Source organism: Balaenoptera physalus (genome assembly GCF_965194825.1).
Source record: "Balaenoptera physalus genome assembly, chromosome: X".
In the NCBI taxonomy this organism is placed as follows: Eukaryota; Metazoa; Chordata; class Mammalia; order Artiodactyla; family Balaenopteridae; genus Balaenoptera; species Balaenoptera physalus.
Genome location: NC_138903.1, coordinates 10,870,012 through 10,882,579, shown reverse-complemented (window position 1 = coordinate 10,882,579; position 12,568 = coordinate 10,870,012). Strand labels below are relative to the sequence as shown.

Genomic DNA, 12,568 nt, shown 5'->3' with positions numbered 1-12,568 from the left:
TAACACCATTCTTTTATAAAAAAGAAACCTATCACTTGATAATACACACACACACACACACACATTTTTTTCACACACAAAGAATGAGAGGAAACAGCCCAAATGTTACCAGTAGATGTTTCTAGAAAGTGAGATTATGGGGAAACAGTTTTCTAATTTTTTAAAAATTGTTCAACCTGCTCCACTACGTCACGTTTCCATCGTGTTAGCTCCCCTGCGCTGGTCCACATTGCCTTTGGGATAAAAAGCCCTCCGCCTGTGCGGCTCTAGCTACTGAGACCTGGTCTGCCCCACCCCCATCCCTGTGCCTCCAGGAGGGGTCCTCCCCGCAGTGGGGACTGGGCCCGCTCTCTCCCTCTTCCGGACAACACTCTAAGCCTTGCCATCTACACCTGCACACCCACCTTACCCTTATTCCACCCGCATCTCTGCAGACCTGATGTGTTTGATCCTCCAGATCTGGTTCCAATCTCCAAACTTTAAGGTACTCCGAGAAATCTCGAGAGAAATGATCTATCCCTTCTAAAGGGACACAGCATTTGGTCCCCACCATATGGGACCACCTTATGCCGCCTGCTTAAAGACTGACATCAGAGGATATTTTACATAGGATGCATAATTCACAACTAGACTATGCGTCCCTCAAGGGCAAAGAATTGGTTTTGGAGATTTCCACATCACCTGCAGTCCCAGCTCTGTACCTTGCATACGACAGTTCTTCGATAAATATTTAATAACAGGATCTCTGTGACACCAAGTTTCCGAGGCTTAGTCACTCACCTCACTAACTGTGAGAATTATTTAGCCTAACAAAATTCCAAGATAATTGAAAGAACAAATCGATAGCTGGGAATCTGACTCACATGGCAGAGGACATGGCGTTGAGCATTTCTTACTTCTGAGAGCCAAAGCACAGCAGTAATTTTTTTTAATAAATTTATTTAGTTAGTTAGTTTTGGCTGTGTTGGGTCTTCGTTGCTGCACGCGGGTTTTCTCTAGTTGCGGCGAGCGGGGGCTACTCTTCATTGTGGTGCGCAGGCTTCTCATTGCAGTGGCTTCTCTTGTTGCGGAGCAGGGGCTCTAGGCGCGTGGGCTTCAGTAGTTATGGCGCACGGGCTTAGTTGCTCTGTGGCATGTGGGATCTTCCTGGACCAGGGCTCGAACCCGTGTCCCCTGCATTGGCAGGCGGGTTCTTAACCACTGTGCCACCAGGGAAGTCCCAGGGGTAATTTTTAAATTCATACTTTCTGATCTTCTTCTTCAAGCTCTGTTTTCAAATTTGGTTTTTGGACCGTCTTTCGCAATTTGCCTCAACCCCCAACTGCATCTTGCAGGAAAAATGATTCACAAGTTTCAACTGACTTTAGAGCCAAGACAGAGAAAAATTTGTATGACATTTCAACAAAGGTAGTCAAGGTACAGCAACCGAAGATAAAACGTTCGACTCCTCTAATGAAAAACGGATAAAAGTCAAATATTTTGTGAGCCAGACCAACCTGGACAAAGTCTCTCCAGAGAGTCCAGATTTTATTTAACGTATCGGCTGCTGCCCTGCTAAAAAGTGTAAACTTCGCAGGCTTTAAAAACTGACAAGATTGTAGAAATTTGTGTCAGCACAACTGTCCTCAAATTTTCCAGTTAAGAAATCAAAAGAAACTGTTTGATCATTGAAAATAGAACATAACCTTGAAAATTTGGGGGGAAAAAAAAAAAAGCTCCAAGTCTTCTACCCCCTCAAAAGTAATTATTTCCAGCTGTGCCCACATCATACGATTTGTAGCAGGGAAGGAAACTAGCAATTATTCAGCACCCACTATAGCAGAGGTCAGGGGACTGGTGCCCATGGGCCAAGACAGCCCAGGCTCTGTTTCTTCACAACCTGTGAGCTAAGAATGGTTTTTAGGTTTTAAAGTGGTTGAAAACCAATCAAAAGCAATATTTTGTGACATTTGAAAAGTATGCGAAATTCATATTTCAATGTCCATAAATAAAGTTTTACTGGAACACAGCCATACCCCTTCGCTTACATATTAAATATGGCTGTTTTCACACCAAATGGTGAAGTGGAGCAATTTCAACAGAGTCCCAGTGGTACACAAAGCCTCAACAATCTGACACCTGGTTCTTTTGGGAAAGTCTGCCCACTTGTGTGCCAAGCACTTTATAAATAGTACCAAATACCATCCTTAACTTCCAGAGGAGGAAACTAAAGACACAACAGAACAAGAGTAAATAATGGCACTAAAGGTCAAATCCAAGTCCACCTGACTCCAAAGTCTTACCCCAGAACTCAGACCACCCTGCACCACACTTTTTACAATGAATACTATATTGTTATCTTTCTTCCATGTTAGTATTACATTGTGCTGATGTGTCATCATGAAACCTTTCCTTCACTGTCAGAACTTGCCCCTGGTTTCTTGCACATACAAATAAAAGCAAAAATAAAATTTGACAGATGTGCAGCACTTGCTTAAAAACAAGCACTGAGGTTAAAAATAATGAAACAAGCTTTGAATCTGGTTAAAAGGCTCTAGCTTTTTCTGCGCTTCTTTGCAGGTAACTCTAAATAGATCGACTGCACAGAATTCCATTGTGTCTTAGACGCCATAGACAGTACAGTCCTATGGGAAGGAAAGGACAAGTCTGTGGGGCTCCCCAGGGCTCCTCCAGTGGCTGAGGAGGAGAATTTCTTTCTGAGCCCGTAGAACAAGCGTGGCCGACGACTTCCCATCACATTCAAACACTACGTGGCCTTTAGCCTACCTAAGTGAAGCCAAAAGCGGGGAGAAGTGTTTTCCCCCATCACCCTGGGTCTCCTCATCACTCACCCTGGCTGGTATATGAATTACATATAGGCTCAGGCCATTTCTCTTAAGTGCTTACTAAATCCTTTGTTACCCTCACTTCAAAAGTTTCCTGATACAAAGCCAGCCCAGTTGGTCTAAGTAAAGAAATGAATAGTTAGAAAAGTTATTAGCAGCAATTTAAAAAGTCCAAAAGCACACCTCAAATAATAGACAAAATTAAAGATTTCCCTTTCGACCAGCATGGTGAGAGAAACAGTCTCTCTCCTTACTGCAACAAGAGTCAGCTTGACTAGAGATAGGTCAGAAATGATAGTGCCAGAACAATCGACATGTCCTGACTGCCTACAAGGTCAGTCCCAAAGAGCCAGGCTATACAAAGGGTGGTCAAGAGTCAGACTCACCTGGGACAGTTGGGTGAACACTTGTTTCCTGGCATCATTATTCACAGAATCCCCTTTCATCTCTCAAGTAGCCTGACTTAGATGATAAATGATGTAATAATGACACTATCTCAGAGCTTGAACTGTCCCTAAATACCCACTTATTCACACATCAGTGACCTGTCAAGGCCCCCTGGAGTGGGCTGAATGGTGGCCCCAAAGATCTCAGGTCCTAACCCCTGGAGCCTGTGTGACTGTTACTTTATTTGGAAAGAGGCCCTTGCAGATGTGGTTTTACTAAGGATTCTGAGATGGGGAGATTATCCCAGAGGGCCCTGGATGCTACTGTATGTATCCTTAAAGAGGGAGATCCGACAGAGGCAAGAGAAGCCCACGTGAAGATGGAAGCGGAGGTCAGAGGGATACGGCCTCAAGCCAAGCAACGTGGCAGCTGCCAGCAGCTGGAAGAGGCCAGGAAGGATCCTTCCCTAGAGCCTCCAGACGAAGCATGGCCCTGCCGCACCTTGATTTTCAACTTCTGGCCTCCACAACTATGAGAGAATCCATTTCTGTTGTTTGAAGCCACCCAGTTTATAGTAGTTTACTACAGCAGCAATCAGAAACTAACAGAGGCCTCTGTGATTCCTTTTTTGCTATCAGCTTTCTCCAACAATAAGGCGCACCATTTCTGAACTCCAGATTCCCTCTGCTGTTACTGGCGCCGTCTCTCAACTGCTATCATGGCCTTGCTTCTGTGTTGCTGACGGTGACCAGCTTATCTCTTCCGTCAGCGGTTAAGCTCAGAAAGTCGTGGAACTGTCTGATCGGGGTAAAAACGAAAAGCAGCTACCATGTCGTTTCCAAGAAACACACTTACAGCAAAGTGACTAAGGAACAGTGAAAGGAAGGAAAGAAACTGGTACTCAAAATGGCCCCCAAAAGAAAACCCATCTCAATGTCCAACAATAGGAACTGGATCAAGAGACGGTTGAACAACACAGTTCCAGACAACAGTTAAGCCCACTGGGGCTTCAAGAGCTCTGGAGGGCTCTCCGTCAGCGTGGTGACAGAGAGCAATGCTGGCAAGTAGAGGCCAGAGGCCAGGAGTGCCGTCACATCCCCTGTGTGGGGGAAGGACACCAGGCATGCAGACCATGCTAGTTTCTCTATGCGACAAAGACTTCATTATGATTAAACATAAGAAACAAAGTTTGAAAATACAATCTTGGAACAAGAGGTAACTGCCAATCAGATACTTGCAAACAAAAAATGCAGGTGTCTCAATATTTCTATCAGTTAAAAAGAAAGTTAGGGTTAAAAAAAAAAAAGAAAACAACAAAACCCAAAAAAAAAACCCAAAAAACAAGTTAGGGTTCCAAATCGTTACACAGTGGGAAAGGGCCAAGTAATAATAAAAGGAGTAATTTACCGAAGCAGCAGCAATGTATCAAATATCTTAGTGCCAAGTGCAAAAGCTACTAGAAATAAAAGGAAAATCTGATGACAAATGACAGAATACAGAATTTACTAAACCTCCTGTTACATGGAAGAGAAATGGTAGCAGAATATGAGCTTCCCTATGACACAGACAAGAATGAAGATGCTGAACAAGCCCATGGAAACACACAAATGGGAGGAAGAGCTAAGACAACAGACTACACTGATGGGACAAAAGAAGTAAATTGAAATTTAGCAGCTAAAAACACACATAAAACTTGCAAATCAAGTTTAGAATAAAAGCAGCTCCATAAATGACAAGTGGGAGGTCATATGCTTCACAGGAACAGGTGGGACCTCAGGTTTGGGCAGCTCACAAGCTAAAGCCAAGTCACAAAGTGACAGACACACACACAGCCCCCGCCAACACACACCCCAACATTTCATGGCATGTGGCAATTATCTGAAATTCACATTTCAATGTCCATAAATATGTTTTATGGATTTATGTTATATGGAACTGAAAGGATTGCCGCGGAACCGACCATCTATTCATAAAATACAAGGTGGACAACAGCTTAAGAGTTGCTCCCCATAGAGAGTTGAATGGTATCCCCAAAACTCACGTCCACCCAGAACCTCAGACTGTGACTTCATTTGGAAATCGGGTCTTTGCAGAAGTAACTAAGGTGAAGATCAAGATGAGGTCATTCTGGATTAGGGCGGGCCCTAAATCCAATAACTGTCCTTTTATAAAAGACAAAAGGACACACAGAGACACAGGAAGGCAGCCATGTGAAGACAGGCAGAGATGGAAATGATGCTACCAGAAGCCAAGGAATGCCAGGAGCCAAAAGAAACAGGAAGAGGCAAAGAAGGCTCCCCCAGAGTCTTCAGAAGGCGTGCAGCCTGCTGGCACCTTGACCTCTGACGTCTGGCCTCCAGGACTGTGAGAGAGCACATTTCTGTCATTCTAAGTAAGCCTCCCAGTTTGTGCTCATTTGTTTTCGCAGGCCCAGCAAAGTAATACAATCCCCTTTCAAGTTCCCCTCCAACTCCAACTTCTCTGATTCTTCTTGAAGGCAGAGGCCGTATCTTCTTCAGTTTTTCTAGAAACTCACAAAGCCTCCTACAGTGCTAGTGTTACAAAAAGAATAATTCAACAATATTAACTTCATTCTTCTTGCAAGGTTAAAAAGAGATAATGGTATAAATTAAACTTGGTATCTTGAGATAACTGTAGACTCATATGCAGCTGTAAGAAACAATGCTGAGATGGTGCAACCTTGCCTCAGTTTCTCACGGTACCATTTTGCAGAACTAAGGTAGGATATCACAACTGGGATCCTGACGTGGATACAATCCAGTGGTCTGCTCAGGACTTCCCCCAGTGTTTTATAGTCACGTGTGTGTGTGTGTGTGTGTGTGTGTGTGTGTGTAGTTCTATCCACCACCACAAAGATACAGAATAATTTCATCACAAGGACTATAGTAATGTGTGTGCGTGTTTGTGTTTAGTTCTATCCCCCACCACAAAGGTACACAACAATTTCATCCACTTTCATTATATGTAAAGTATAATAATTTCATATTATAGTAATGGTATTCTCATACCTGCAAAAATACACTTTATCTGTTTCTATATGTACAAATATTAACGTGATGGCTGGTCCAAAGACAGACCTTTGGTAAAGCCAACCAGAGAAGGCATATTTACTCCATCCTGACAGTAGAGAGCAGACATTTCCCGGGGATTCAGAGGTACACAGTGAGAAAATAAATGTAGCCGTTAAGGCAGAGCAGGTTCCTCCAACAGGAGCCCCGCCCCCATACCTTGTCCTTTTTGTCTTGGCGGGCGTAGGGGAAGCACGGGATCACGGCGGTCACCCTGGAGGACGACGCGATCTTGCAGGCGTTGATCATGATGAGGAGTTCCATCAGGTTGTCGTTGATTTCTCCGCAGCCACTCTGGATGATGTACACATCTTCTCCCCTCACACTTTCGCCAATCTCGACGCTAGGGGAAGGAAGATGCCACCCGTTAATAGGAAAACATCCCTGTGACCACCCCCAGGGTTGTCATTCCCTAGGACTTGGCAGGCAGTGGTCCTCGAGGGTATGACTTCTTCCACTGAGAGGAGACAGAGCAAAATCAGCGAAGGGACAAGTCACACGGGCGAGGTCTGGGGAGACCAGGCACAAGCTTCCAAGAGTCCTTACTCTCGTGGAGTCACAGAGGACATGTGAATTCCCCCGGCAGCGAGCTGTGACAACACACGTGAAGCACTGACTCCCGGGGAAGCTCATCAGAGACTCAGCGCCTGGGCTTTTACTGGGGGCCAGGGACTCGGTGTTAACCACGTGGTTTACGCTGTTCAGCAGTGAGCTATTCCCACAGGGAATGGCGGGAAACCTCACGAAAGCTAAGCTCCCAGAAGCCAGCCAAGGGCCACCTTGCAAAGGGACCTTTTTCATATATGAGGGGATCTCATATGCTCTTTAGAAATTGTCTCAGGCCTGTTACATTAACTCTTTTTGGTTCAATACTGTATTTTAGTTTTTCACTTTCGTTAACGTTACACATACACATTGCTTAAAAAACTCCAATCGTTCTGTAAGGCTTAAAACAAATAAACAGCCCAGAGGCAGCCAATTTCAACTCTTGATATGGTCTTTAGATATTTACCTTCAAAGTCCCTCCCTTACGTTTGTATTGCTTCATCTGGATTTTTCATCTTAGGCATCACGTGTTGACTTCTCACTACGGAGGAGGAGGATTTACCTCTATCTCCTCCCCATCCCATCACCCGCACCCGTGTGCAGCCTTGCCATCTCATCTTGCCATCCTCCTGACATAGATCAGCATCTTCCAACTAAATCTGAGAGCTACATTTTAACTGTGTCAGTGCCATTCAGAGCTGAGTCATACAGTAAACTGAAAACCAAGTTTGTATTTCCCTTCTATGCACAACTTTTGGGGGTCTGTTTACCCTGGAGGAAATTATCCAACCTCTTCATCTACTAAGTTTTCCAAGTACTGAATACAAATGGCAGCCTCAACACTTGGCTAACAAACTAAATCCCACAATGTCAATGTCAAAGGCCTCGAGCGCGATCTCCATTCCTCGGCCTGCCCGAGTCTCTCCCTGAGCTGGCTCTCTTTCCACCTGTGCACAGCTGTCTCCTGGGATTCCCCTCCACCCCTCTCCTGCCCTCGATTTCCCACTTTCTGTGCCCTTTCTGGGTGCACTTCCTTGTTTTACTGATGGGCATCCTCCAGTAGCTTCTTGAGAAAGAGCAAATAGGAGCTAAAGTCTTTGAAAATTGCCTACCAGAAAGTTTCTGTATTTCAGGTATAGGATTCTGGGGGTTCAACAAGGGAACGAGTCAGCACAACACTGGCATACATACACAATTACCTGTATCCCATCTCTTGCAATCAGAAACCCATTATACCCAATGGTATTGTTTTATTAAAAGAGCTAATTATTTCTAAAGAAAATGTAAATACAAATGGCATTTTGAATACCACATAGCAAGCGGTCTATCTGAATCAACAGAAGCCTCTACCCAACTTTAAACAGAATAATTAGAAGACAAAAATGCCATTTTTCAAGTTGACAGGATCTGAAAATGAGTTTTGATAACAGTGGGACTTAACCCCGCACGTGCTCTGCCACGGATGGAAAGAGTACAATGCCAACCTCGGGAAGAGCATGTGACAGACCGAATTCTGCATGCTCCCTCCAAACTCGAGTACTAGGGAGCTAAGTGTAATGCCTTTGTGAATATCACATCAACTGTGAGGTGAAGTCAACCTGGAAATCACAGTATCACAGAGCTCAGGGGTCAATAATCTATAGCCCGTGAGCTGAGAATGGGGTGGGCAGAATAATGGCCTCCCAAAGACGTCTATGTCCTAATCCCCAGAACCTTTGAATACATATGTTCGTTTATAGGGCAAAGGGAAAGCAAGGTGGCAGATGGAATTAAGGCTACTAGTCAGGTGACCCTAAAACAGGGAGATTACCCTCGATTATTCTAGTTGGCCCAATGTGATTACAAGGGTCCTTAAAAATGCAAGAGGGAGAGAGAAGAGGTCAGAGAAAGAGATGTGAGGACTGACGTAGGGTCAGAGACGTGCTATGTGGCTGGCCCTGAAGATGGAAGAACGGGCCAAGAGCCAAGGAAAGTAGGCAGCCCCTGAGAGCTGGGAAAGCAAGGAATGGATTCTCCCCAAGAGCCTCCAGAAAGGAACACTGACCGGTGATGGACTTCTAACCTACACAACTGTAAGATGCAACAGCAGCTGGAGCCACCAAGGGTCCACGAAGCCTAAAATGTTGTCTGGCCTCTTACAGAAAAGGTTTGCCAACAACTCCTGGTGTTATGACTGTTTAATCCCCGAATTTCAGCTTCTTTAGCCTATTTTTTTCTAAGGAACCTCAATCCCCATATGACTAGCGGTCCAGGGGAAGACAGAAAATACATACAATCACCATGGCAACTTCTCCCCAAAGCTATTCCTGCTTCTACTCGTAAAGATGGTCACGACTGATCTTTACTCTAGGCCTTTTAAAAACTGTGGCCAGGCGGCAGCGTCCACTGTTCTTTACTGACCCTGAAATAAGAAGGTTGATGAGTTTATCTGAGCCAACAACGAATGGGTGTGGTAATTAAAAGACGGCCACAGACTAACGCTTTTCCCATCAAGAAGTGCAGTCTATGGCCTCTTCCCCCGGATCTGGAAGGAGGACTCCGTGCTTGACAACACAGTGTGACAGAAGTGACGATGCACTGACTTTGGGGCCCAGGCCTTAACAGACTGAGAGCTGCCACTTCCTGTGTTTTGGAATCCTTGTGCTTGGACCCCCGTTTCCATGCTCTAATAAGGAAGCTCCAGCAGCCCTGTGGGGAGAGGTGCTGAGCTTCCTAACCAAGCTCCCAGGCCAAAGCTAGTGCCAACTTACCAGCCATGTGAGTGAGCCAGCTTAGAAGTGGACCCTCCAGCCCCAGATGCCACCACACACGGCAGAAACAAGCCTTCCTCGCTGAGCCCTGCCCAAATGCAGGTCTGAGAGTCAAATAAACAATTAGTTTCAAGCCATTAAGCTCCGGGGTGACTTGTTACACAACAGATAACCAGAACTTTGGGTCTCAGGATCCAGCTGGCTGCTCTGGGCATGTCAACTGACCAACATAACGGGTTACAATAGACTTTCAGACACCATCATCAGTGCTGTCCTAGGACATCACTGTGGCACTTCAGTGATCAATTGTAAAGCTGAAGCCAATGTCTTCCTGCAGAGCTTAAATAATTTAGAGATGAGAAGGTAAAATCATGAGGCTCTGTGTCCAATTAGATAGTGTTTTTAAAATGGGTAATGGGAGGAGTTCAGGACCAGGCGCCAAACCAGATTTCTGGTCTTGGTTCAGGGAGAGAGTCAGGAAGGGGCCGCTGAACATGAATTGTATCAATTCTCTCTTCCTTTTGCCCTTGTGCTTCTCACCTCTAGGACCACACGGGAAAAACCGATCACTAGTGCAGTATCTGGTACAGGGAGTCCTCTTTATAATAAAATCAACCTCTGGGCCTAGACAGTTCATGGGAAAGAGAAAAGTCAGGAAGTTAACCTTTTATAGTCTAGATATTAAAAACATAAAATGTAACTATATAGCAATTCCCAGACTTCATGCTGAGTGGTTTCTGACACCTCATGATTTCTAATTATTGAGTGGTAGTTATAAAATACTCAAAACCAAATAAAAATTTTTCCTTGACTTATATGACACCGCCTCCGGGAGACAAACTATCATCCCATTCTTCTGAAAGCTACTGCAACTTAAACAGGACTGCCAGATATTGTGGCATTCAAACCTGAATACACTATCCTTCTCCAGAGCCCTGGACTTCCTCTGAGACCTCTGGATAAAACTCTGCCAAGTGGAATTCTTTAGCTGAAGGACTCGTGCATTAACACCACCTGATACTCATTCACAAATGTCTCTTCACTTATATTATCATCAGGGTTGTGCAGTGGTGATTTCCCACCTGGAAGAAGGGTTTCCCGTAGCCTAACAAGCTGAAAACAACAACCTCCACCTTCTCTCTATGTAATAATAATAACCCCTCGGTATCTAAGCAATCTTTGCCCACCTCAAGGGCATCAAGCTTCTTCTCCGATGTTTTCTCCTAGAAATTTCTAGTTCTAGGTTTTACATTTAGGCCTGCGATCCATTTCAAGTTCATTTTTGAAATGGTGGGAAGTATGGATGGACTTTTTTTGGGTTTTTTTGCAGCTGCCAACAATTGTTCCAGCACCGCTTGTTGGAAATGTTGGCTGAACTGAATCTTTGCCAAAGATATCAAAATGATCGGTAACTCAAAAAAAAAAAAAAAAAAGATCAGTAAGTGAGTACAGTGGAAGATATTTAAGGGGGGGGGTAGAAATGGGACCAACTTGAAATTAGTCAAGAGCTGCGTGGATTCAGGCAAGTGGAAAAAAAGGAGACGCTGGTCCAGCTTCAGAGGGGGCCACCAGCCTGACTTCACTGAACAGAGGCGACCGCTTCCTGTGGACCTGAGACACGGGCAGCAGTTACATTCAAGCCATGGCCTTGCTGCGGGACACAGCAGAGTCCCAGGACGACGAAGAAGCTGAAAAGAAAAGGTCCATCATCTCTGAAGCAGAAAAGTTAGCACAGGGGATCCCAGCACGTGAGCCCTGGAGTTCTCAGGTTCTTTAAACCCTTTGCAGGACCACAGCCTGTGGAGAACTCAGAAGTCTGCACTCTGGCAGCTCAGCACTGTCACCTGGGAGCTTTTAAAAAGCCGACCCCGCAGCCCTCGGACCGGAATCTCTGGGGCAGGGCGGGTAAGAGGCACTTTCAACGGCCCCAGGCGAATCCAGCGCGCAGCCGGGGCTGGGGACGTGGGCGGGACGTTCCCTCGCGCGCCCGTGGTTTGGGATCGGCCAGGCAGGAACGCGGACCTCGGGGCGAGCACGCCCAGGCCCGTCCCTCCCCGCGTGCCCCGCGGTTCCCGCCAGCTGCGCCCACCTCCTCCCGTGCCCTGTGACCGCCCGGAGGTCGCTCTTCCGGGCTGGGGCCGCCCTCTTCGGCTTCTCCCGGACGCCGCGGCGGTGGCGCGGAGGCCGCGTAGTGGCCGTCCCGCCCCGGAAGGGGGAGCGTGCAGCCGCGGAGGGGGTCCCAGGTAAGCGCCGGCGCCGGCCCGGCACCGCAGCCGCGCGCCCAGCGCCCTCCCCGGCCCGGCCCCCACCTGGTCTCCTGGTTGCTGAACTTCTTGGTGACCACCTTGCCCAGCTCCAGGCCCAGCCGGTCGGCCACGCGCTGGGACAGGTCCTGGTGCGAGCTGCCGCTGAAGAGCACGATGTTGGGCATGGTCAGGCGCGGGGCTCCAAGCGGCGCGGGGCGGCGGAGGCGGCGGTAACACGGCAGCCGGCGGCGAGAGCTGGAAAGCGCGACTGGCGGACACCGGCAGGAGCGGAGCTAAGAGGAGCTGGAGGGGGCGGAGCTGGGGGGGCGGAGCTGGGAGAGGCGGAGCGGGAGGGACGGGACTGGAGGAGGAGGAGCTGGAGGCGGTGGAGCTGAGGGAGGAGGAGCTGCGGGGTGGGAAGAGTGGGAAAGCGCAGCCGCGGCTCCCGGAGGAGGAGCTGGAGGGGGCGGAGGCGCGGCAAAGCGCAGCCGCGGATCCCGGAGGCGGAGCTGGAGGGGCGGAGCTGAGGGAGGAGGAGCTGCGGGGTGGGAAGAGCGGGAAGACGCAGCCGCGAGCCGGGTAGGAGGAGCTGGAGGCGGCGGATCTGAGGCAGGAGGAGCTGGAGGCGGAGGTGGAGTGGGAAAGTGCCGCAACAGGACCCGGAGGAGGAGCTGGAGGAGGAGGAACTGAGGGAGCGGCGCGGGGGGAGGAGGAGCTGGAAGGGA

General features: G+C 47.5%; 1 protein-coding gene across 4 annotated transcripts in view; it reads right to left on the bottom strand.

Moving 5' to 3' along the window:
- Positions 1-12,156, bottom strand: part of PRPS2 (phosphoribosyl pyrophosphate synthetase 2) — a 32,445-nt gene extending 20,289 nt beyond the window's left edge. For 3 of the 4 annotated variants that reach the window (XM_082447269.1, XM_082447267.1, XM_082447268.1), the window contains exons 1-2: positions 11,907-12,156; positions 6,461-6,644 (exon numbers count right to left, since the gene is read on the bottom strand). In XM_082447269.1, the coding sequence (XP_082303395.1) occupies positions 6,461-6,644; positions 11,907-12,028 (306 nt within the window). In that variant the 5' untranslated portion in view covers positions 12,029-12,156. Of the gene's footprint in view, positions 1-6,460; positions 6,645-10,137; positions 10,222-10,784; positions 10,957-11,906 lie in introns of those variants that run through there. The other variant, XM_082447270.1, reaches the window with a different exon arrangement.
- Positions 12,157-12,568: the final 412 nt, after the last annotated feature.